The sequence below is a fragment of the Delphinapterus leucas genome, chromosome 15 (assembly GCF_059928025.1).
Source record: "Delphinapterus leucas isolate spDelLeu-1000000601 "Yukka" chromosome 15, BTC_Dleu_Yukka2, whole genome shotgun sequence".
NCBI classification, from domain to species: domain Eukaryota; kingdom Metazoa; phylum Chordata; class Mammalia; order Artiodactyla; family Monodontidae; genus Delphinapterus; species Delphinapterus leucas.
In genome coordinates, this window is record NC_143143.1 from 72,388,698 (window position 1) to 72,410,101 (window position 21,404).

Consider the following 21,404-nt stretch of genomic DNA (forward strand, 5'->3'; position numbering starts at 1 on the left):
CTTCCGCCACATTTAGGGCTCAGCGACGCCCTAAATATCTAGGGCGGGGAGTGTCCCACTTCTGGGGAGGGGTGTCGTACAGGCTTCTCCCTCCCTTCACCCTTGGTGGCGGAAGGCGGGACGGGAAAGGGCCGTCTGGACCGGCGCGCAACCCTCCGGAACCCCCGGGGGCGGAGAGCCAGGCGGGGGACCCGGCGTCTGCCTGGCTCGCGGGAAGAACCTCCTCACCCGGGTCCGGGCCCCAGGCCCTCCGCGGCGCCCGAGGCCGGAACAATAGCGCGCGCTGGCGGGCGGGGGCGGGGCGCTCCGCCGGGCACCGCCCCCGGCCCGCCCCCCGCGCTCCCACACTAGCTCGCACACTGGCTCGCACACTGGCTCCCACCCGCCGCCCGCCCAGGCACTACCCGCGGGAGCCGCCGCCGCCGCCGCGCCCGCCATGGACGTCCGCCTGTACCCCTCGGCGCCCGCCGTGGGCGCGCGGCCCGGGGCCGAGCCGGCCAGCCTGGCACCCCTGGACTATTACCACTGCGGCAAGGTAGGCGGGGGCGGGGTGGGGGCCCGGGAGGGCGGGGCCTGCCCGCGCCTTCGGACCCAGAGCCGAGCCAGAGCGCCCCGGGCTGGAGCGCGGGCAGCAGTACCCCGGCGGCTCGGGACGCGGGCGCTCTCGGGGACACACGCGGGGAGATGCCGGCGGTGCCGACGCGCGGGGACACGCACCCATCAGCCCCGCCGACGGGCACATGCCACTCACGCCGATCCCCTGGCGGTGACACTCACGCCCAGAGTTGTTGGGATCACAGGCAGAAGTCACCCCGACAGTCACTCACACGATGTCACAGTGACACACACTCACCCACGTCCCCCTGACAGCCTCGCATGCATTCACGAGCCGACACACAGTGACCCACTGTCACACACACAGCCATCCTGCTTACACTACCGTCCCACACAAGTCACCCTGACAGTCATTTATTTCTACACAGCCACACGCAGTCACTCGCCCACCTGCGCTGCCACACCGCCACATGCAAGCCACCCGGTCCCACAGTACGACGCCACACACCGCGTTCCATGCCCCCATCCGCCGTCACACGCAGTCACAACTGGGGACAGGCACACAAAGAAGTCGCTCCGACAGCCACTCGCTCACGCTCCCAGTGACTCAGACAGTCGCACGCTGTCACCCATAGCCACCCATGGACGGGGAACCTCAGGCACCCTAATCGCCCTGACAGCCACACAGTCACACGCGGTCATACCCGGGGGCAGCCGCGGCCACCACACCGCCCCTCCCCCACCTCGGCCGTCCACACTCGCGCGTGGGCGTTTTAACTTTTCGGCGCCGCAGCGCACTAATTGGGCCGTTTGGTAATCGGTTGTCCCCGCCCGGCGGGGCCTCGGATTGCGAGCTGGCCATAGCCCAGCGAGGCCTGTCCCCTCCCGGGAGCGAGGCCTGTCCCCTCCCGGCTGGGGCTGCGGTGAGGGATACCCCTTCTTGCCCGTGATCGCCGCCTCCACCCGCAGCCAGGTCCTAGCCCTGCTGCTTCGGGCGCGATGCGAGCTCGCGCGCCTGGAAGCCCGGACGGGCGGCGACCGACCCCGCTCCCCGTGCCGAGCCCAGCCCGGGACGCTGAGGTGCAGCGGCGCAGTGCGCGTCTCCTCCCTCGCCCGGGAGGGAACTTTCGAACTTAGTTAGGAAGCCGGACGGTCCGTGCGTCCGCGGGTCTGTGCGTTGGTCCGGGGCCGGCCGGAGCCGAGCGCGGCTTTTCGTCACTCGGAGCCCGGATTGAACGGCGCGCGTGGGTTTCCCCGCGGCCCTGGCGCAGACGCGCGGGCTCCATGGCACTGTGTGGTGAGTGCGCGTCGGGTGGCTGGGTCGGCGGCCCTCCGGGGCCTTAACCCCACCCCACGGGCTTTTCGTCAAGCTTCTTGCTGTGGGGATGCTGCGGGGAGGGGGCGTCCCCGCGCAGAACCTGGGGCCGCCCAGGCTGAGTGCGTCCTCAGGCCTTGGGGAGCGGCTTCTGGACTCTGGGGGCAGAGCCCTGCGCAGTTCGCCTGGGGCTTGGGGTGGGGTCCGAGGCCCTCAGGGCCGGGGGCAGCGTGGGCCGGGCGCAGGCGGCAAGTGAGGTCTCTCAGAGGATGGGGCGATTATCTTTTGTCCGGTGACGGGCAAAGTTAGAAGCCGAAGAGGGGGATGGTGTCTTCAAGAGAAGGCCGGTTCTCGGGCTGCTTCCATCTGATGGAGGAAGAATTGATTAGAAGTAGCAAGTGGAGTCTTTAGGAAGGAGAAGACGGTTGGGTTTGGGGCAGCTCATCTATCTTCTGCCCTTGGCTTTGTTATTTTTTAAAATATGAAGTTGGCAAGGTTCCAGCTCCTGGTTTGGCGGCCGGGGTGAGATTGGGGATTTGGGCCTCAGAGTCTGGTTGGATGGGTGCCCCTCGCCTGCAGTGCTCCTTTTGGGGGTGGTGTTTCTGTAAACCCCATCAGAGTGGGGTGGTCTCATAAGGGGGCCTTTGGGAGGTGGAACTCATCCGAGGCCCCTGCTTTATTCTGGTGCTCTGTAAAGCTCTGACTCAGCACCAAGAACCAGTGTGAAACCCTGGTGGGAGGGAACCAATCAGGGAGTCAGAAGCTGGTGATTCTGGTTTCTGTCTGTGAACTAGGACCCCTGACCCAGAGCTGAGGGTGTGTCCGGGTGGAGGAGGGTGGCAGCTGGGCCGCTAAGGTAGGTGACAGAAAGGTCTGACATTGCATTTGGACGTGGGATCTGCTTCTCGATCCTTCAGCCTCATGGCAGGGTGAGGCAGAGAAAGTCACTTGGCTCAGGGAGCGGTGGGTCAGAAGCCTGTCGGTAGCAGATCATCAGGGGGCAGTCGCCTTCAGCGCTGGCGGTTGGGGGGTGGGGCAAGTTGTGCCGAGGAGCTGACGTTGAGGGACTGGGGAGGCTCCGTCCTTACAGCTGGTCACTCTCAGAACTGGAGGGGAAACAGGCCCAAGATGCAGCCATGACCACAATTGGGGTCTATAGACTGGGCTGCAGAACCAGGACACAGCCTGCACATTGGGGGCTCTGTCCCTGGAGCCCAGATAAGAGGCTTGTCCCCACAGGGCCTGAGAAACACAAGGGCAAGCCTTTGCCAAGTGATGCTGGACAGCCATGGGGCAGTTGACCTGGAAGGGCCCTTGGCGACCGTTCCCTTGGTGACTGTCCCCTTAGCGATCCTCTAACACAGAGATTCCAGCCTCTTTAAACCAAAGTCATGAGCAGTGGCTGTTCTTTGGGTATCTTTTGTTTGAGAAGATACACAATGACTCAAAGCTGCTGTGGTTTCATTTTTGCTTTGAAATAGATGTTTATTAATCACTATAATATTAGCGTGCATTTGAGAAATAGCTTGCAAGATATGAAACAGGCACATTACTTATTTTATGTAGTAATGGCGCCTGGTGAGCGTAGGGGTTTGTGGCCCTGTAGCCCTGTCTGTGGCCCCCTACTGGGAACCATTAATCCCCTCCTTCTTCCTTCACACAAGGGGAAACTGAGTCATGGAGTAGTATACTCATAGGTTACGTAGCAAATGAAGAGCACAGCTGAGGCCTGAACCCAAGCTCCTGGACTCCCAGCTTCACACTTGTCTGGTGTTCCCCACACATCTCTGCCATGGTTTGGGGGTTAGGAGTCATGATGTCCTTCTAGGGTAACTATGAAGTCCCTTCATTAGGGTTTTGGCAAGGTGTTTTATCAGGCTGGGGGCATTGCCTGGGGCTTCTGCTCAACCATGGCAGACTAGTGGAAACTGGCCATTGGGACTGGGCAAACCTGGATTCAAATCTCCTCTTGTGGCTTTGTGACCTAGGGCAAATGATTTTAGCTCATTGAGATATGATTTACATACAATAAAATGCAAATTATTTTTTTTGTGGTACGCGGGCCTCTCACTGCTGTGGCCTCTCCCATTGCGGAGCACAGGCTCCGGACACGCAGGCTCAGTGGCCATGGCTCACGGGCCCAGCTGCTCCGCGGCATGTGGGATCTTCCCGGACCGGGGCACGAACCCGTGTCCCCTGCATCGGCAGGCGGACTCTCAACCACTGCGCCACCAGGGAAGCCCTAAAATGCAAATTTTAAGTGTACTGTTCCATGAGTTTTGACAAATATAACCACACATATGGTGTGGTTATATCCCAATCCAGATATAGAACATTTCTGTCACCCCAGAAAGTTCCCTCATGCTCCTTTCCAGTCAGTACCCCCTACCCCTAGAGGAAACTACTTATCTAATTTCCATTATCAATGCTTTATTTAAGTTCAGTTGAAGTGTACTAAGTTAATTTAAGTTTTAGAACTTATGAAGCATATACATTTTTGCATTTGGGTTCATTTTGCTCAACGAAGTGTCCTTAAGATTCATCCATGTTGTGTATGTCAATAGTTTTTTCTATTTTATTTAGTAATATTACATCGTACGAATATAGCACGATTTGTTTATTTGCCGATGGACATTTGGGTTTGTTTCCATGTTGGGGCTGTTATAAATAAAGCTGCTGTGAACATCCTTATACAAGTCTTTCTGTGAGTGGGGCAAATTATTTAATATCTCTGAGCCTCAGTATCCTCTTGAGGACAACATTGTCTACCTCTGAGGTTCGGGAGAGTTAAGTGAGTTGATATAGGATAGGAAAGTTCTTGACACATACCAGCTACTAATTAGATAACAATGCTATCAACCACCTGGGACCTATTCCAGTAAGAGGCTTAGCATCTCTGTGTTCCAAGTATCCTTCATCCCTGGTCCAAACATGCTGGGTACAAGGCCAACCCAGGATGAACCCAGGGTGTTCAAGGCCATCCTGGGTAGCACTTTCTCCATGCAGTGCTCCATGGCCAACAACCTTCTCTCTGTCTCCAGGCACGCCCCATCACCCCAAGAACTGGGGTTCAAAACTGCATGGGTTTTGACATGTTCTGTCATCCGTCATTCAATCAACAAACAGTTATCGAGCACCTCTTTGTGCTAGGCACTGCACTAGGCAACTGATGGTACAGCAGTGAAGCAAAGTGACACATATTGCTACCCTCTGGAGCTTACATGTCAGCATGGAAAGTCGTAAATATATGGGTGAGGTAGATATGGTATTGTGACTGATGCCATCATTACAACTATGGAGAAATATGAAGCAGGGAAGAGGGTTAAGGATATTAGGTCCAGGCGCTGGTTTGCAGTTTTAAGTAGGGAGGTTGGGGAAGGCCTTGTGGTCTAGATCAGTAGGTCTCAAATTTATGTACCCATTAAGCATCATCTGGTAAGATTTGAAACAAAAACAGATTCCTGGGCATCCCTTCCTGCCCTGAGATTCTGATTCAGCTGATTTGTGCTGGGGTCCTGAGGGTTTGCCTCTCTGATGAGCGCCCATCCATGCTGCTGCAGCTCTGGAGACCACACTTTATACAGCAGCGGTTTGGTTGTTTGTATACAGGCTTTTGTGGGCTCCCACCAGGCAGGAACCATGCCCAGCACCTGGCACAGTGCCTGACCCATAATTACTCAGGAAATTGTGCTGGCGGGTGAGTGATTCAACTCTCCACCCACACAGCTCTGGGCACAGCATCTTGCCCCTGGATGGGATCTAGAAAAGCTCGGTTAGTGAATGATTGGAGGCTCCTTATGGTGAAAATCTATGAAGTGGAAGTTGCTGGTCCCACCTCACCCAGACCTGAGATATGAGACACCCGCTCAGCAACCCTAGTAGATGAGGTCCCCGCAGCATCTTTCTGCTGGGGCACAGGTGGCTGTGGATGGGTCCTGGGGAAGGAGCCCTGGGCTGGTTGGTCCTGGGGGAGCTCTGGAAGGGTGCCTCTGTCTCTGTTAGGAAGATTTTTTACTTTCTGTCTGAAGGTGCTCCCTATAGCCCTCCCCCAGTGTGTCCCAGAGGCTCCTCAAGGACCACACTTCCGTACCTTACCAATGTCAGGAGCAGCAGCCCAGGCCTGACGGAGCCCCGCCCCGCCCCCGCCCCCCAGTCTGCTGGGTGACCTTGAGCATGACAGTGCCTTTCTCTGGGCCTCTGTTCGCCTCTGTGCAAAGGGAGAGCACATTAGTGACCATTAGCCTCATGAGATGGGGAGCTATGGTGTGGAAATATAACAATAAAGTCCGGGGCATGTCCTTTATAACCGTAGAGTATGGCGCACCGGCAAGGATGAGGATGATGCTTTTTGTTTTGTTTTGTTTTGTTTTGCGGTACGCGGGCCTCTCACTGCTGTGGCCTCTCCCGTTGCGGAGCACAGGCTCCGGACGCGCAGGCTCAGCGGCCATGGCTCACGGGCCCAGCCGCTCTGCGGCATGCGGGATCTTCCCGGACCGGGGCACGAACCCGCGTCCCCTGCATCGGCAGGCGGACTCTCAACCACTGCGCCACCAGGGAAGCCCAGGATGATGCTTTTTGAAGAGATAGGCCTTCATATGCATCAGAGGGTAGGAACCACCATGTCTGTCTCTTTTGTATTCCCAGAGCTTGCCTGGCACATAGGTGCTCAGTAAATATTTGCCAAATGAACAAATTCAGGGCTGGCCTGTTGTTCCCTGTGGCTTGAGGAACTTAGCATCTGTTTGGCTCTTATAATCCGAAGACTTTGCGGTGAGCACATCGTGTCCAGAGCAGGGCAGGGCAGGGGCCAAGAGTCTTTTGGTTGACCTGACATTCCTAGAAGAACTTCCCTGAGTGGGCCCAGGGAGCAGAGCCCAGCATGGAGAGCAGCCAGTAAACTGGGAGGAGCCTCACCCGCATCCCAAGGATCGCCCTGCAGGGTGGCTGCCAGCTCCGTGTGATTCTGTAGGGCGTTTATTTTGCTTCTCGGATTTCCCAGCGCTGGTCTCAGGTTAGGAAGGCAGTGTAAATTCTGGGACCTGGCAGACCTCGGTTTGAACATTACCTTACCATCTTCAGTGCAGGCAAGTTATTTCACCTCCCTGTGCCTCAGTCTCTGCATCTGGAAAATGGGCACATCAACACCTCCTCCACAAGGTTGCCATCAGAGCTGGAAATCCTGCCTGTAAGGTACTCAGCCCCAGCAGGAAGTGCTTTCATTTCTATTCACAAAGAGCAGGACAACTGAAAGTTAAAATGCAAGAGGAATCTAGTTTCAGCACTGGCTGCTGGGGGAAGTGTCTTCCTAACAACAGGCCTTTCCATGCCTTGGTCTCTGGATCTGATTTTCCTGGGCCTAGGGTTTGAAGAGGTCTCTGCACAGCATTCTGGACAGACAAGGAGCTGCTCACTTCCTTTGCATCTTTCTTTTTCCTTCTTGAATCTGTGTGGGAGGGGAGGTGGGTTTAGGAGGCAGAGAAGACTGGTTCAGACTGCAGCTGCACCGTTCATCGGCATGGGCCACTGACCTTGTGCACATCATTCAACTGCTCCAAGTCTCAGTTTTCTCATCTGTACAAGGGGACAGTAATGCGTTCCTCATATTGTAGCTATGAAGCTCAGATTAAAGTAACAGACATGGAAGTTCCCTCTAATGTAGAACAGTGTTTCCCAGCCTCAGCAATATTGACATTTTGGACCTGACAGTTCCTTGTCTTGGGGGTTGTTCCATGCATTATAGGATGTGGAGCGTCATCCCTGGCCTTTACCAGCCGGATGCTAGCAGCACCCCACACTCTAGTCACGACCGACAATCAAAAATGTTTCCAGACTTTGCTAAGTATTCCCTGGGCGGGGAGGCAAAATCACCCCTGTTTGAGAACCACTAATCTGGAAAGTGTGTTACAGATAAACTAGGAGATGATGGTGAAGAGAGTGGCAGAGCTTTGGGGCTTGTGCTTTCTGTTCGGTATTTTAGTCCTGTGTCTCCTTGTCAGCAAATCCTGTATCCATGTGGTTGACAGTTATCCTGTTTGTTTATTTACATGGACCAAAAAAACCTACATAGTGATTTTTCAGCATCGTTTGGGAGCAGCAGTAAAAACATGTGGTAAGTAATTATTAACTTAATGAGTCGTGGTAAACTGTAATTTTATATCTTAGTGAAAACATGTTGTATAACACGGGATAATAAATTTTGTTCAATTACCCTGATGCTGAAACTTGCTACTGTACAGTTGCGATTTCTGGTGCCTGCTAGAATGAGCAGCAAGGTTGTGGCTTTTCAGTGCGTAATGACCTGTTTCCTGCTGGGTTTTTCAGATGTTCAGCAGGTTTTAGTGAGTGCCTACTGTGTGCTAGGGGATTCAGCCCTGTCCTGAAGGTGCAGGGACTCAATAGGAAACTCGGCTTTCCTAGATGAAAGGCTGTGTGGAATATACTGGCTGGAAAGGCAGAGTCATAATTAAATATATAATTGTCTGGGGAAGTGATAGTGTCAGAGGTGTGGGAAGGCTGCACATGGCAGAGTCTTACAGGGAACACCAAGCAGGCCACATGCGGGGCATGCAGAGTGGTGGGAAGGCGTTCTAGGCAGAGGGGCACCCGTTGCAAGGTGGCTTGGAGGGGATTTGGGGATACTGTCAGCCTAAGTCAGGGAGTGCTGCCTGCAGGGGAGAGGGATGACAGCAGGAATCGTTATACGGAGGGAGGAGGGAGGAGGGAGGAGGGAGGGTCGCATCCCAGCTGGTTGGATTTTAAGTAGAAAGGTGCCTTGGAGCCAGAGTTATGGTTCAGAGTATGGAATGTTTCATGTTGCTGGATCCAGACCATTGTCGGTCACTGCCTCTTGGTCTTCTGCTGTGGGAAAGTTTTTTGGTTTTTGTTTGTTTGTGTTTTGGTGGAGAGTTTAATATTATTATAAATGCCTACAAAGTATCCTTCACTTGTATGAAACTGGGGTTTATCATAAGTAGGCATCCTATTTTTTTACTGCAGTATAGTTGATTTACAATATTGTTTTTGTTTCAGGTGTACAACAAAGTGATTTAGTTTTATATGTATATATATATTTTTCAGATTCTTTTCCATTATAGGTTATTAAAAGATACTGAATATAGTTCCCTGTGCCATACAGTAAATCCTTGTTGTTTATCTATTTTATATGTAGTAGCATGTATCTGTTAATCCCATACTCCTAATTTATCCCTCCTCCCCCTTCCTCTTTGGTAACCATAAGTTTGTTTTCTATGTCTGTGAGTCTGTTTCTGTTTCGTAAATAAGTTGATTTGTATTATTTTTTAGATTCCAGATATGAGTGATGTCATATAATATTTGTCTTTCTCTGTCTGACTTCACTTAGTATGATAATCTCTAGGTCCGTCCATGTTGCTGCAAATGGAAATATTTCATTCTTTTTTATGGCTGAGTAATATTCCATTATATATGTATACACACACACACACACACACACACACACACACACACACACACCACATTTTCTTTATCCATTCACCTGTTGTTGGACATTTAGCTTGCTTCCATTGTCTTGGCTTCTGTAAATAATGCTGCTATGAACATTGGGGTGCATGTATCTTTTTGAATTAGAGTTTTCGTCTTTTCCAGATATCTACCCAGGAGTGGGATTGCTGGATCATATGGTAACACTGTTTTAGTTTTTAAAGTAACCTTCATACTGTTTTCCATAGTGGCTTCACCAACTTACATTCTGCTATGGGAAAGTTTAATGACTTGTGTTTGATTTCCCCCAGTAGCCAGGGATGCTCTGCTTCTCAGACTTTAGTGCAACAGAATCACCTGGAGGGCAGTTAAAACACAGAATGCTGGTGCCACCTCCAGAAGTTCTGATTCAGTAGGTCTGGGGAGGAGTTGAAAATGTGCAGTGCCAACAAGTTGGTGATGCCACTGCTGCTGGTCTGGGAAGCACACTTAGAGAGCTCAGCTCTCGTCTAGAATATGGGAGGATTTTCCCTCCTTGGCTTAGAACAGTAAGGATGCACTGCTGGCCTGGGGCATGTAGCCCTAACTTGGACGTGGTCAGGTGTCCCAGAGACTCCTGCCTTTTTCAGGACCCCTGTGGGTCATGGGGAGCGTCTCCTTCACCTTGAAGAGAATCTTACATTGGACTCCCTGGAAACAGACTCTGATGTGGAGAGTTGCCTGTGGAAGGTGTATCTGGGGGGAAGTTCTGAGGAGGTGCACCTTGAAGGGAGTAATGGAAGCATGGTTGGGCAGAGGGAGATGCTGGTCTGGGATACAGTTAATGATGAAAGCATCCCACAGGGACCTTTGGAACTGGACTTCAGTCTGTCTCAAACTGAGGCAAGGGGGCCGCCCATTCCTTTGATTCTTGCATCCTCTGGTCATTGGCTTCAGGTGGCCCCCACAGGGTATAGCTGTGAGCCCAGAAGTTAGGGGATGAATGGGTGGAAAGGGAAGCACCACAGTGTCCATTTCACGGAGCTGCATTTGGGGGAGAAAACTCACCTTCTTCTTGTTTCCCAAGAAATCAGGGGTCAGCATATTGATGATTAAATTTTAGAGACTTTTGAGTCACTTACTAGATTCTTCGTTGCTTCATGCTGTGAGGGAGAGCTGGGAGATAACTGCTTCTTAGGTCCGAGTGAAGAAAAATGATAATTAATGGAATTTTCTGGGGCCCAAGGAGATTCTCTTACACATTCCTAGGTCGGATTCCAGAGTTCTTGCGCTGAGATGTCGCACATTTTCCTGTGTGGTAGGGAGGACTCCACATTGATTTCTGAGGAGTTTCTGGGCCATGCCTGAGTCAGTCACATCTGGGCAGGGGACCGTGGCTTTCTATTTGGACTGGAGTCCTGTCACATTCTTCAAGAGCCTCTTTGCCCTGCCTCCACCTCAGGGTAGGTCAGCATCCATGGTGGTCCCTTTATCAATCTTTCAGCTTTTCTGAGCAACCAGGAAGCTCAGGGGCAAATGCCTGTGTCACTTGTAGGCATGACATAGGATATCATGGGACATCTTTTTTTTTCTTTTAATTTTTATTTATTTATTTTTGGCTGAGTTGGGTCTTCGTTGCTGCACACGGGCTTTCTGTAGTTGAGGTGAGCAGGGGCTACTCTTCGTGTGGTGCGCGGGCTTCTCATTGCGGTGGCTTCTGTTGTGGAGCACGGGCTCTAGGCGCGCGGGCTTCAGTACTTGTGGCACGCGGCTCTAGAGTGCAGGCTCAGTAGTTGTGGCTCGTGGGCTCTAGAGTGCAGGCTCAGTAGTTGTGGCGCACGGGCTTAGTTGCCGTGCGGCATGTGTGATCTTCCCAGACCAGGGCTCGAACCCGTGTCCCCTGCATAGCAGGCGGATTGTTTTGTTTTGTTTTTTTTGTAACATCTTTATTGGAGTATAATTGCTTTACAATGGGGTGTTAGTTTCTGCTTTATAACAAAGTGAATCAGCTATACATATACCTATATCCCCATATCTCCTCCCTCTTGCATCTCCCTCCCACCCTCCATATCCCACCCCTCTAGGTGGTCACAAAGCATTGAGTTGATCTCCCTGTGCTATGCGGCTGCTTCCCACTAGCTATCTACTTTACATTTGGTAGTATCTATAAGTCCATGCCACTCTCACTTTGTCCCGTCCCAGCTTACCCTTCCCCCTCCCCATGTCCTCAGGTCCATTCTCTACATGTGCATCTTTATTCCTGTCCTGCCCCTAGGTTCTTCATAACCTTTTTTTTTTTTTTTAGATTCCATATATGTGTGTTAGCATACGGTATTTGTTTTTCTCTTTCTGACTTACTTCACTCTGTATGACAGATTCTAGGTCCATCCACCTCACTACAAATAACTCAATTTCGTTTCTTTTTATGGCTGAGTAATATTCCATTGTATATATGTGCCACATCTTCTTTATCCATTCATCTGTCGATGGACACTTAGGTTGCTTCCATGTCCTGGCTATTGTAAATAGAGCTGCAATGAACATTTTGGTACATGACTCTTTTTGAATTATGGTTTTCTCAGGGTATATGCCCAGTAGTGGGATTACTGGGTCATATGGTAGTTCTATTTTTAGTTTTCAAAGGAACCTCCATACGGTTCTCCATAGTGGCTGTATCAATTTACATTCCTACCAACAGTGCAGGAGGGTTCCCTTTTCTCCACACCCTCTCCAGCATTTATTGTTTGTAGATGTTTTGTTGATGGCCATTCTGACTGGTGTGAGATGATGTCGCATTGTAGTTTTGATTTGCATTTCTCTAATGATTAATGATGTTGAGCATTCTTTCATGTGTCTGCTGGCAATCTGTATATCTTCTTTGGAGAAATGTCTATTTAGTTCTTCTGCCCATTTTTTGATTGGGTTGTTTGTTTTTTTGATATTGAGCTGCATGAGCTGCTTGTAAAGTTTGGAGATTAATCTTTTGTCAGTTGCTTCATTTGCAAATATTTTCTCCCATTCTGAGGGTTGTCTTTTCGTTTTGTTTATGGTTTCCTTTGCTGTGCAAAAGCTTTTAAGTTTCATTAGGTGCCATTTGTTCATTTTTGTTTTTCTTTCCATTTCTCGAGGAGGTGGGTCAAAAAGGATCTTGTGTGATTTATGTCATAGAGTGCTCTGCCTATGTTTTCCTCTAAGAGTTTTATAGTGTCCGGTCTTACATTTAGGTCTCTAATCCATTTTGAGATTATTTTTGTGTATGGTGTTAGGGAGTGTTCTAATTTCATTCTTTTCCATGTAGCTGTCCAGTTTTCCCAGCACCACTTATTGGCAGGTGGATTCTTAACCACTGCGCCACCAGGGAAGCCTTCATGGGACATCTTTTGCTCATTAACTCACTCCCAATTTCATTTCATTCTTCTATCATTTCCCCCTTTGTCTTGAGTCCTGCCATTCTTCTTTTTTTTTTTTTTTAATGTTTTTATTCTCTATAAAATAAACAGAAATATATTAGAATAAAAAAAAGTAGAGCCCCCTCTCATTCTCTTTCATTTTCCCCACTGCCCTCTCAGCCCTGCTCCCCAGGGCTAACCACTGACGGGAGTGTGGTGGGTATACTTCCAGGCCTAACCATTCTTCAGTCAGTACTTCTAATGAGTTTATTGTTTCTATTTCTGTAATCACTTTTTCATTTCTCAGAATTCTGTATTGTTTCTTGATTGGGCTTATGTTCTAGTAGCCCATTCTTTTTTTTATGGATGTGGGAATGTCTTGAATCTTTTTGAAGATAATGTTTCAGTTTTTTTAAAAAGTTATCTTCTGTTTGCTGCATTGACTCTGTTTTTTGCTGGTTAGGTCTTTGGTTCACTTCCTGGTCTCTCTTTTATGCTGATGTTTTCTACAAACGCCTGGTGATTCTTGGTTGACTTTTTTTGTGAACAAGGGTCCAGATTGATCTGTTCTGTCGTTGTAAGTTTCCTCAACATCTGTGAAAGCCACGAGCATGTGGGTAGGCAATGTGAATGTTGATTTTCGGTGCCCTGGGTGGGGCCTGTGTGTAGACACTTAAAGCTGGAGACTTCTACTAGAGCATGGGACCAGCTCACTTGAGGTTGCGGACATCTGTTTCTCTTATTAGCCAGCAGTTACCCATGGGCACTGGTGCACTTTGTTTTTCCAGCATCATGTCCATCCATGGTGGGGGAATCCCTGAGACAGATTTCTCATTTAATTAAAGAGTTCTTCTTCCTGGCTTTAGCCTCAGGGCAAAACCAACAGTCAGCTTCTCTGAGGACTGTAGACTAACACAAAGGTCAAGTCACCTCCCCCTGCCCAGGGCTTTCAGCCCCTGCTGCCCCTGCTTTGGGATTTTCTGGGGTTCAGTTAGGAAAATAGCTTTTCTGGAGGTCTTGTGTTGGTGTGCTGGTGCCTTAGAACTGGTAGATTTCATTGTCAGTCTGTCTCTTCGACTTCTTACTTTCCAGCACCCTCTCAATGATTCTGGTGCCCAGCCCTTTCTTGTTTTCCTATGGGCTCTTTTGGAGTTATTCAGTTTTCATCTCCCTATCTGAATTATGAATATATGTGTGTGTGTACATATGAATTATGAATATGTGGGTGTATCTACCTCCCCTTTTTTGTCATTCTGGTGGGGTTTAGAAGAGGGGAGAGGAAAAAGTATGTGTTCTACCCATCATCTTGAACAAAAAGCCCCCTCTCACAGATTTTTATTTCTAAAATTTGCGCTGTTTTATGGAGAAAAGTAGGGTAGAAATAAGCACAAATTATTCTCTGAGCATTTACTGCATGTCAGGCTCATGCACTCATATCATCTCGCTGAATCGTCGTAAGAACTATGCTAGGCACGTGTGTCCCCATCGTGTTGCTGAGAAGACTGAGATCCAAATAGGTCAGGTTACAAAGGGCAGCAGAGGAGGAGGTTGGCAGAGCTGGAGTTTGGCCTATGCCCTCCCTGCTCCTGCAGCCTCCGTAGTGGCCGCTGGAGCTCTCACCCTCTGCAGGGATGCAAGAATGGACCAGCCCACCCCTTGTTTTTACTGTTGATGCATTGCCTATTCTGGGGGCTGTGGGGTTCCCAGCTGGGCCTTCTGCCTTGGTTTTCAACTTCGAACATCATTTGGTAATAGAATGCCTTCACATTAGAGCTAATTCAAATGTGCTTATGTCGAAGTTGGGCCTAATTTGTAGGAATGATATAGAAACCTGTTGGAAACGAATCCAACTCAGTAGTATAACCCAGGGTCAATCTCATGCATAAATTTTATTGTTCCGCACTGCTATGTTTTGACTCGAACTGAACTTGATAATGTGGAAGGTGGACCTGGGGCCTTTCTTTTTGCTCATTTATTCTGCAAAGATTTAACGAGTGCCTATTGGGTGCTACCTACATTATTTAAGGAGGTCTCTTTACCCCACCCCACCCCTATGCATTCTCTGTTCTATATGTCCACCAGAGCTGTAAGTTAATTTTTATACAAAACCAGATAGTGGATTCAAATATAACTTTTGAGTTCTATGGAAGTGCCTGGGTTCATATCCTGTCACTTATAAGCTGTGTGACTTTGGACCTGTCACTTAACCTCTCTGAGCCTCAGTTATCTCACGTAATTGCATTTGCATCTCAGGTTTGTGGTGAGGCCTCTGGGAGATCAGGTAGGTCGTTCCCTCCCTCATTCCTGTGCCAGGTGCTGTTCAGGTCAGCTGGGCCCTCGAAGGACAGTGAGCATAGATGTCATCCCAGGTTTTTATGTCTTTTTATAAATTGGAGGTCTAAGGAGCTTTTGAGTTCAGAATTAAGTGTAGTGGTGTTTCTGGTTGGGGTGGTCTCATTTCTCCTCTGTATCAGTTCTCTTCTTTCTCATTGAAGCTCTCACAGGAACCCTTTAAAGTTCAATTAAACATTCAGACTCACAAGACTCACACAGGTTACCCTTGGTACCTGTCTTCTTGAAGGACTTGGGACAGGAACCACCTCTTGCCAGCAGGGCACATGATCTGTCCCTCTTCTGCGGGAGTACTTCTAGCAGTGGGCTCTGTGGGAGCCCACAGAGGTGGCCAGCAGCTCTTCTCTTTGTCAGCCCCCGCCCTGCCAGGTTTTGGTAAAGATGCAAGGGAGCGAGACCCACAATGGGTGGGTTTGGAAGCCACCCTGACTTAGAAGCTTTAGTTGCCAGAGGAACATCTCTTGTAACAATTCCATAGTATCCACATCAAGGGTCCCTGCAAGGGGCATGTCAGTTACAAGAGTCACTACACTCTGGGCAACTTTAACTATGGCTTCTTTATCAAATCTTTGTAATGTATTTATAACTTATTTATAGTTCCTTCCAGTCCAGATGCACCTTACCAATCAAGGGTCATTTTACCACAAGCAGAGTTACCTAGTAATATAGTTAGCATCCTGCCTACATCAGGTTTCCAAGGGAGTCATGCCAGACAGTTAAAAAAGCTGAAATGCTTTGGCAAAAGGGAAAAGGGTTTGGTTAACCCTTTGTCCATATTCGCCATCCTATTTTCCCCTGAGGGATGGCGCTTTTCAGCAGTTCTTTTGGAGGGATGAATGAAGCCCTTGGTATGTTTTGAAATGTATCCCATGCTTGTGTACGTTTTCTGATTGATTATATAAGACACACTCACACTCTGGCCAAGAGATATGCTTTGGAGTCATATTGGCCTGGGATCAAATTCTGGCTTTGAAACTTATTAAGAGTTAATTCATTTACTCATTCATTCATTCAGCCGTGCAAAGAACATTCACTGCCTGCTGTATGCAGGGCTTGGAGGCATATGCCAGGCATGGAAAGGAGATGAAGACCTGGTCCTTGTCCTTGAGAAGCCACAGTCTAATATATTAGAGAGACAGGCAGAAAGAAACAATTCCAAATGGGTGTGAGACTACCAGGCCAGGCAGCGGGGGAGTTAGGGAAGTCTTCTCTGACGAGGGGACACCTGGCCTGTGCTTGAAGGTGAAATTGGCCATGTGAAGAAGATAGGGAAAAGCATTCCAGGTAGAAGGAACAGCACATGCAAAGCCATCGAAGGGGCCAAGAGTGTCAAGAGATGTGGCTAGAGAGGGGAGCAAGGCCATTTGGAAAGCTACTTATTATCTCTGGGCCTCAGTTTCCTCATCTGCAAAATGGGATTAACTGTGCTTACCTGTTGATGAAATTAAATGAGATAATAATATGTGTTTAAGCATCTGGGATACTTAATTTTAATTCCCTTTCCAAAACTCTCTATGGGTGCCTAGGAGCCAAACTTTGATTTTAAATGAGACAAAGAGGAAAAAAAACCAAACCTGCAGGGCCTGGCCTCCCACCTGTGCAGTGCAAGCATTTCCTCCGCTGGCTCTTGTGTTAGTCCTTTTACTTGTCTTGTGGATCGATCGCTAAATGTTTGCGTGCTGTCTTGGATTATGTCTTATAGTATCAGTGAAGCACATAATTGTGTTTTCCTAAAGACTCCACGTTAACAATAAGCCACCGCCCTGTTGTGGTGTCTTTGGGACAATATTCCCTCTGCTGACAGCCTTGAGTCTGTCCGATGCTCTGTCAACATGTCCTGTCACTTGCTGCTTTGTCTTGCTTTTCTGAAAGGTGGCCACCTCCCACATACAAGCTGGGGGCACTTAGCTTTTGGGGACATTCACTATCCAGTGACCACAAGTCACACATCACAATGAGCTGAGGAACCATGCCGACCGTGATTGAGCTCCGTCTGATGTGTAAATTAGATCCTGTCATTTCTCTGGGCAGGATCCCTCATGGGTCTCTGTTGTGGCTTGGTGAACTCTGCCCAACTGAAATCAGACCTCTGCTTAAAACCTTCCTGTGCTTCCCCTGGTGTGTAGGTAACATCAAATGCCTTTTCCGGTGCAGACATCCCGGTGTGATCTAGCCCCTGCCTGCTTTTCCAGCCTCACTCCCAGCTGCTCTGTCCAAGGCCCCAGGCTTTGTGCTGGGGATACGGTGGGGAGCAAAGCCAGCCTCCATTGACTCTATTCTAACTACCCCACCCTTCTTGCTTTTCCCCAGACACCTCCACCCGCATGGTCTTTTTTGCTTGAGGGGCCTTGCATATGCTGTTCCCTTGGTCTGGAATGTCCTTGTCTTCATTCTGCACAAGGCTGGCTCCTGCTCACCCTTCAGGTCTCAGCTTTATCCTCACCTCCTCCAAGACTCCGACCCCCCTAATCTATGCAGTTACCCTGTTATTCTCTATTTCGGCCTCCAGTGTATTTTCCGCCTTGCATGATATATCTATGATATGACTTGAGTGTCTGTTCCACCTTGAGGACAGTAAGCTTTCCAACCAGTGGCATCATGCTTGTTCTCTTCACTCCCTAGTCCCTGGCACCTTAGCGTGGTGTCTGCTATGTAGTAGGTGCTCAATAAAAAGAAAGAATGAATCAGTGTGGTGGTTATACTTTCCAGAGATGGCCACCATAACATATCCCAGGCTGTGTTTCCAAGAATAATTCGCTTACCCTCTCTGGGCCTCACTTGTCATATTTGTACATTGTTGCCAAGAGGATGAAACACATAAATGTGAGAGACACAGTGTCTGGGCCTTGCAGATGTTAATAAATGTGCGTTCCCATTGTAACAACAGAGCCCAAGGAAGAAAGTTGAAATGGCAGTCAAGAGGGTTGATGGTCGAAACCCTTAGGATTTTTCATCAATGCTTGACTCTCTGGGGGCAGGGCTGGCAGACCTCAGCCCCCTGTTTTGTCCACTTCCCATCTCCCTGTGGGTAGTGACCTTGCCATTTTCAGGAGGGAGGTGTCACTCCTGGTTGGTTGGGTTGGGGTATCTGGGGCACAGTTGGCCTGACCTTCGGAGATAAGGAAATCTCTCTCTAGCCTGTGGGAACGCTTCTGTTGGGCAAGTAGGACTTTTTGTCACTTCTCTCCTAAAGTTATCACCCCTTTTTCTTATTAAACTGTAAATTATGAAGACTGTGTTCCCTGCAGACGTCTCCCCTCCACCCCAGTCCCCCAGAAACCCCTTACCCATCTTTTTCTTTCCGCTTCTCACAGTGTGTAATGTACTTATTCGTTCTTTTTATTGTTTATGTCCCGCTAAATTATCAGCTTCACAAGGGCTGACTCTTTGCTGGTGGCTCATGGTTGTAGCTCAGAGCAGTTCTCACTGCTCTGCCTCCGGTCTTGGCATTCCTGACCTACCTGGCAGGCTCCTACATTTTTAAGTTTCTGCTCAAGTGCTACCCCCTCTGGGTGGCCTTTGCTGCCTGCTGCCCACCCCTGTACCCAGCACCTGGCACACCATAGGCTCCCTGATAACTGGAGTATTCTCTGTCCCAGAGACGGGGCTTCGAAGGCTGTGTCTGGGAGGTTGGACTTTGTCTCAAAGGTGGTGAGAGTTGAGGTGTGTTGCATTTGAGAAGAATCTTTGTGGCTGTCTTAAGGGGAAAACAATGGAAGGGGGCAAGAATGGATGCAGTAGACAGTGGGGAGGTGATTACTATCATTTAGAAGAGGACTGGTGATGTCTTGGGGATACACTTTCCAATATGGTAGCCACTAGTTACATGTAGCTATTGAAATTTAAAGTAAAATGGAATAAAATGTAGTTCCTCAGTCACACCAGCCATATTTCAAGTGTTTTATAGCTCCCGTTGGGCAGCGTGCATATAGAACATTCCCGTCATTGCACAAAGTTCTCTTGGACCCCCCTCTGGCTTGGACTGTACTGGTGGGATGAGAATGGGGAGAAGTAGAGGGATATGGAAGATGTTAGGAGGTGGAACGTATGCGATTTGGGGACGGGTTGGCTGTGGGGTGTGCTAGAGAGGGGGTGTCAAGGCTAAGACTAGGCTGTTGGCCACAGCCAAAGTAGAACTTCTGGCTCAAAGCAGTGAGCGCTTTTATGGCTCTTGATTCAGGGCATCATGTCAGAAGGATTATCCACTTTCCACCAACAGCACGAGAAAGCACCCTTTTTTTTTTTTGGCTGCACCGCGCAGCATGTGGGATCTTAGTTCCCTGACCAGGGATTGAACCTGTGCCCCCTGCAGTGGAAGCGCGGAGTTTTAACCACTGCACCACCAGGGAAGTCCCAAAAGCACCCACCTTATTGCAACCTCCTGGCAGAGTTGATTGTCTTTTGAAAAACCTTCAATCGTGTATATGCCTCTTGCCAAACCCGCCTTCACTTGGGGTCTAGCATGTGCACCGTGAGGTCTTTGTGATCAGGGAATTATATGTATATTAATGCAGATTTCAATAAAAAGAGTTATGTTTGCCATTGTGGTACGGTCTGATGCTGTTTAAATGCCTTTGGTAATATCTTCAATGAGATGGCAAATAGAAAACAGGAAAGTTAGTAATAAAAAATGAATTAGGGTGATTAGCAAAAGGTGAACCGCTTCCCTCCTCAGGCAACAGGCCGAGATGATGGAGCTTTGCAGGGCTCCTCCTGTCCAAACACCCGGCTGGATTATTGCAGCCTCTGTGGCTGGCCCTGGGGTCTGCTCGGCACATAGGACTTGGTTATTGAATTTCGTTTTGCAAAGGTCACAGGCATCCCCTTGGAGGGACTCTGAAGGGGCTCATTCCCTGGGGTGGGCTAGAGTGGGGCCTCTGAAGAGGAGTTTCTAACTCAGGGCAGGTCAGGAACCTTCTTCTTCCAAGGCAGAGACATCAGTGGCCTTGCTTCCCCTCCCTTCATCCTCCAAGGCCCTGGGGAGTCTGTCCTCTTTGCAACATCTTCTCCAAAGGTGCCCTTGGAGAACCTTTCCTAGCTGTCTGGTGCTGGGGTTTGGGGTCCCTTCAAGAAGGCAGTAGAGGCAAACACTCTAATTGCCTAATGCAAACACTGGGACTGGTTCCTGGGTCATCGAAGAGAAACAGAATTCTGGTGACCGTGTAAAGTGTGTGGGACTGGAGCTCAAATCAGAAGGACACGGAGCTTCTACCTTGGTAACGTTGTAACTCACATCCACCCAGAGCATGGAGCATGGAGATGGCACAGCTGGTGGTTGGGATGGTTATGGCTACACTGGTCGGCTCACTTCCGTAGTCGATGGCCAGGGCTGGGTAACACACGTGTTAGCTATATGATTGCCAAAACAGATGGGCAGATTTGGTTAATACCACGTTGGTTGCATGATCCCCCAAATGGGGTAACTATCTCTCTTAATAGGAATCATGTAAGGGTCTTGTTAAAATGCAGATTCTGATTCAGTAGATCTGGGTAGGGGTCAGAGACTGTTCATTTCCTACAAGGTCCGGGTGATGCTGAGCTGCTAGTCAGTGGACCACAATTTGAGAACTGAGGACTTTGTGTCAGGCTGAGCTCCCTAGCCCACCTTCCTGTCTCTGTCCTTCCTGAGAGGTCACTGCCAGGCTGCGTGCTGGTGCCTTGGAGGTGAATGGAGGAAGGACCACAAATAATCATCCCGGATGAAGACAGATGTGGGCTTGGGGTGTGTCAGCCTTTAGGGCGAGGACTCAGTTCTGAATCATCTCTATGCTTCTTCCTGCTCTTCCCCAAGGCCTGAGTTTTCTCCCCCAGTCAGAGCTGGCAGCATCCAGCTCTTTCCCTCTTATCCTTCAAGTAAAGCTCTTTCTCTCTGTGTCTCATGTTATGTAAGCTACAGTCACAACTTGGCACCTGGCACAAGATGCTGACCTCAAACATGGAAACTCTTCCTGCCACGCAGGGTTGTGGGGTTAAGATGGCAGTGCGAGGTGCCAGCAGGGTGGGGGTGGGGATTTATTGAATTCCTATGTGCCAGGCACTGTGCTCGGTGTCTTATGTATACTGTCTTATTTAACCCTCACAATAGCCCTTCACATTATGTATTGTTACCGTGTCACAGACACCTGACATCTGTCAGGTGATATGTGTCAGGTGACACCTGAAGCTCAGAGAGGTTAAGAAACTTGCCTAAGGTCACTCACCTGTTAGTAGCAGAGTAGATCAGGAACCGGAATCTGTCTGCTCTGAAGTCATGATCTTTATTCTGCAGCACGTGTCCTGTACAAAGAATCTTTAGCTTCCTTTGGGACGCCCTTTCACAGACGCTCCCTGTTTAGACTCAGATCACGCCTCCTGGG

At 49.5% G+C, this 21,404-nt stretch overlaps 1 protein-coding gene across 1 annotated transcript in view; it reads left to right on the forward strand.

Moving 5' to 3' along the window:
* The first annotated feature begins 402 nt into the window (after positions 1–402).
* TOX2 (TOX high mobility group box family member 2) overlaps positions 403–21,404 on the forward strand; it is a 136,151-nt gene continuing 115,149 nt past the window's right edge. The window contains exon 1 of the mRNA XM_022592352.2: positions 403–535. Within this exon, the coding sequence (XP_022448060.2) occupies positions 437–535 (99 nt within the window). The 5' untranslated portion in view covers positions 403–436. The remainder of the gene's footprint in view (positions 536–21,404) is intronic.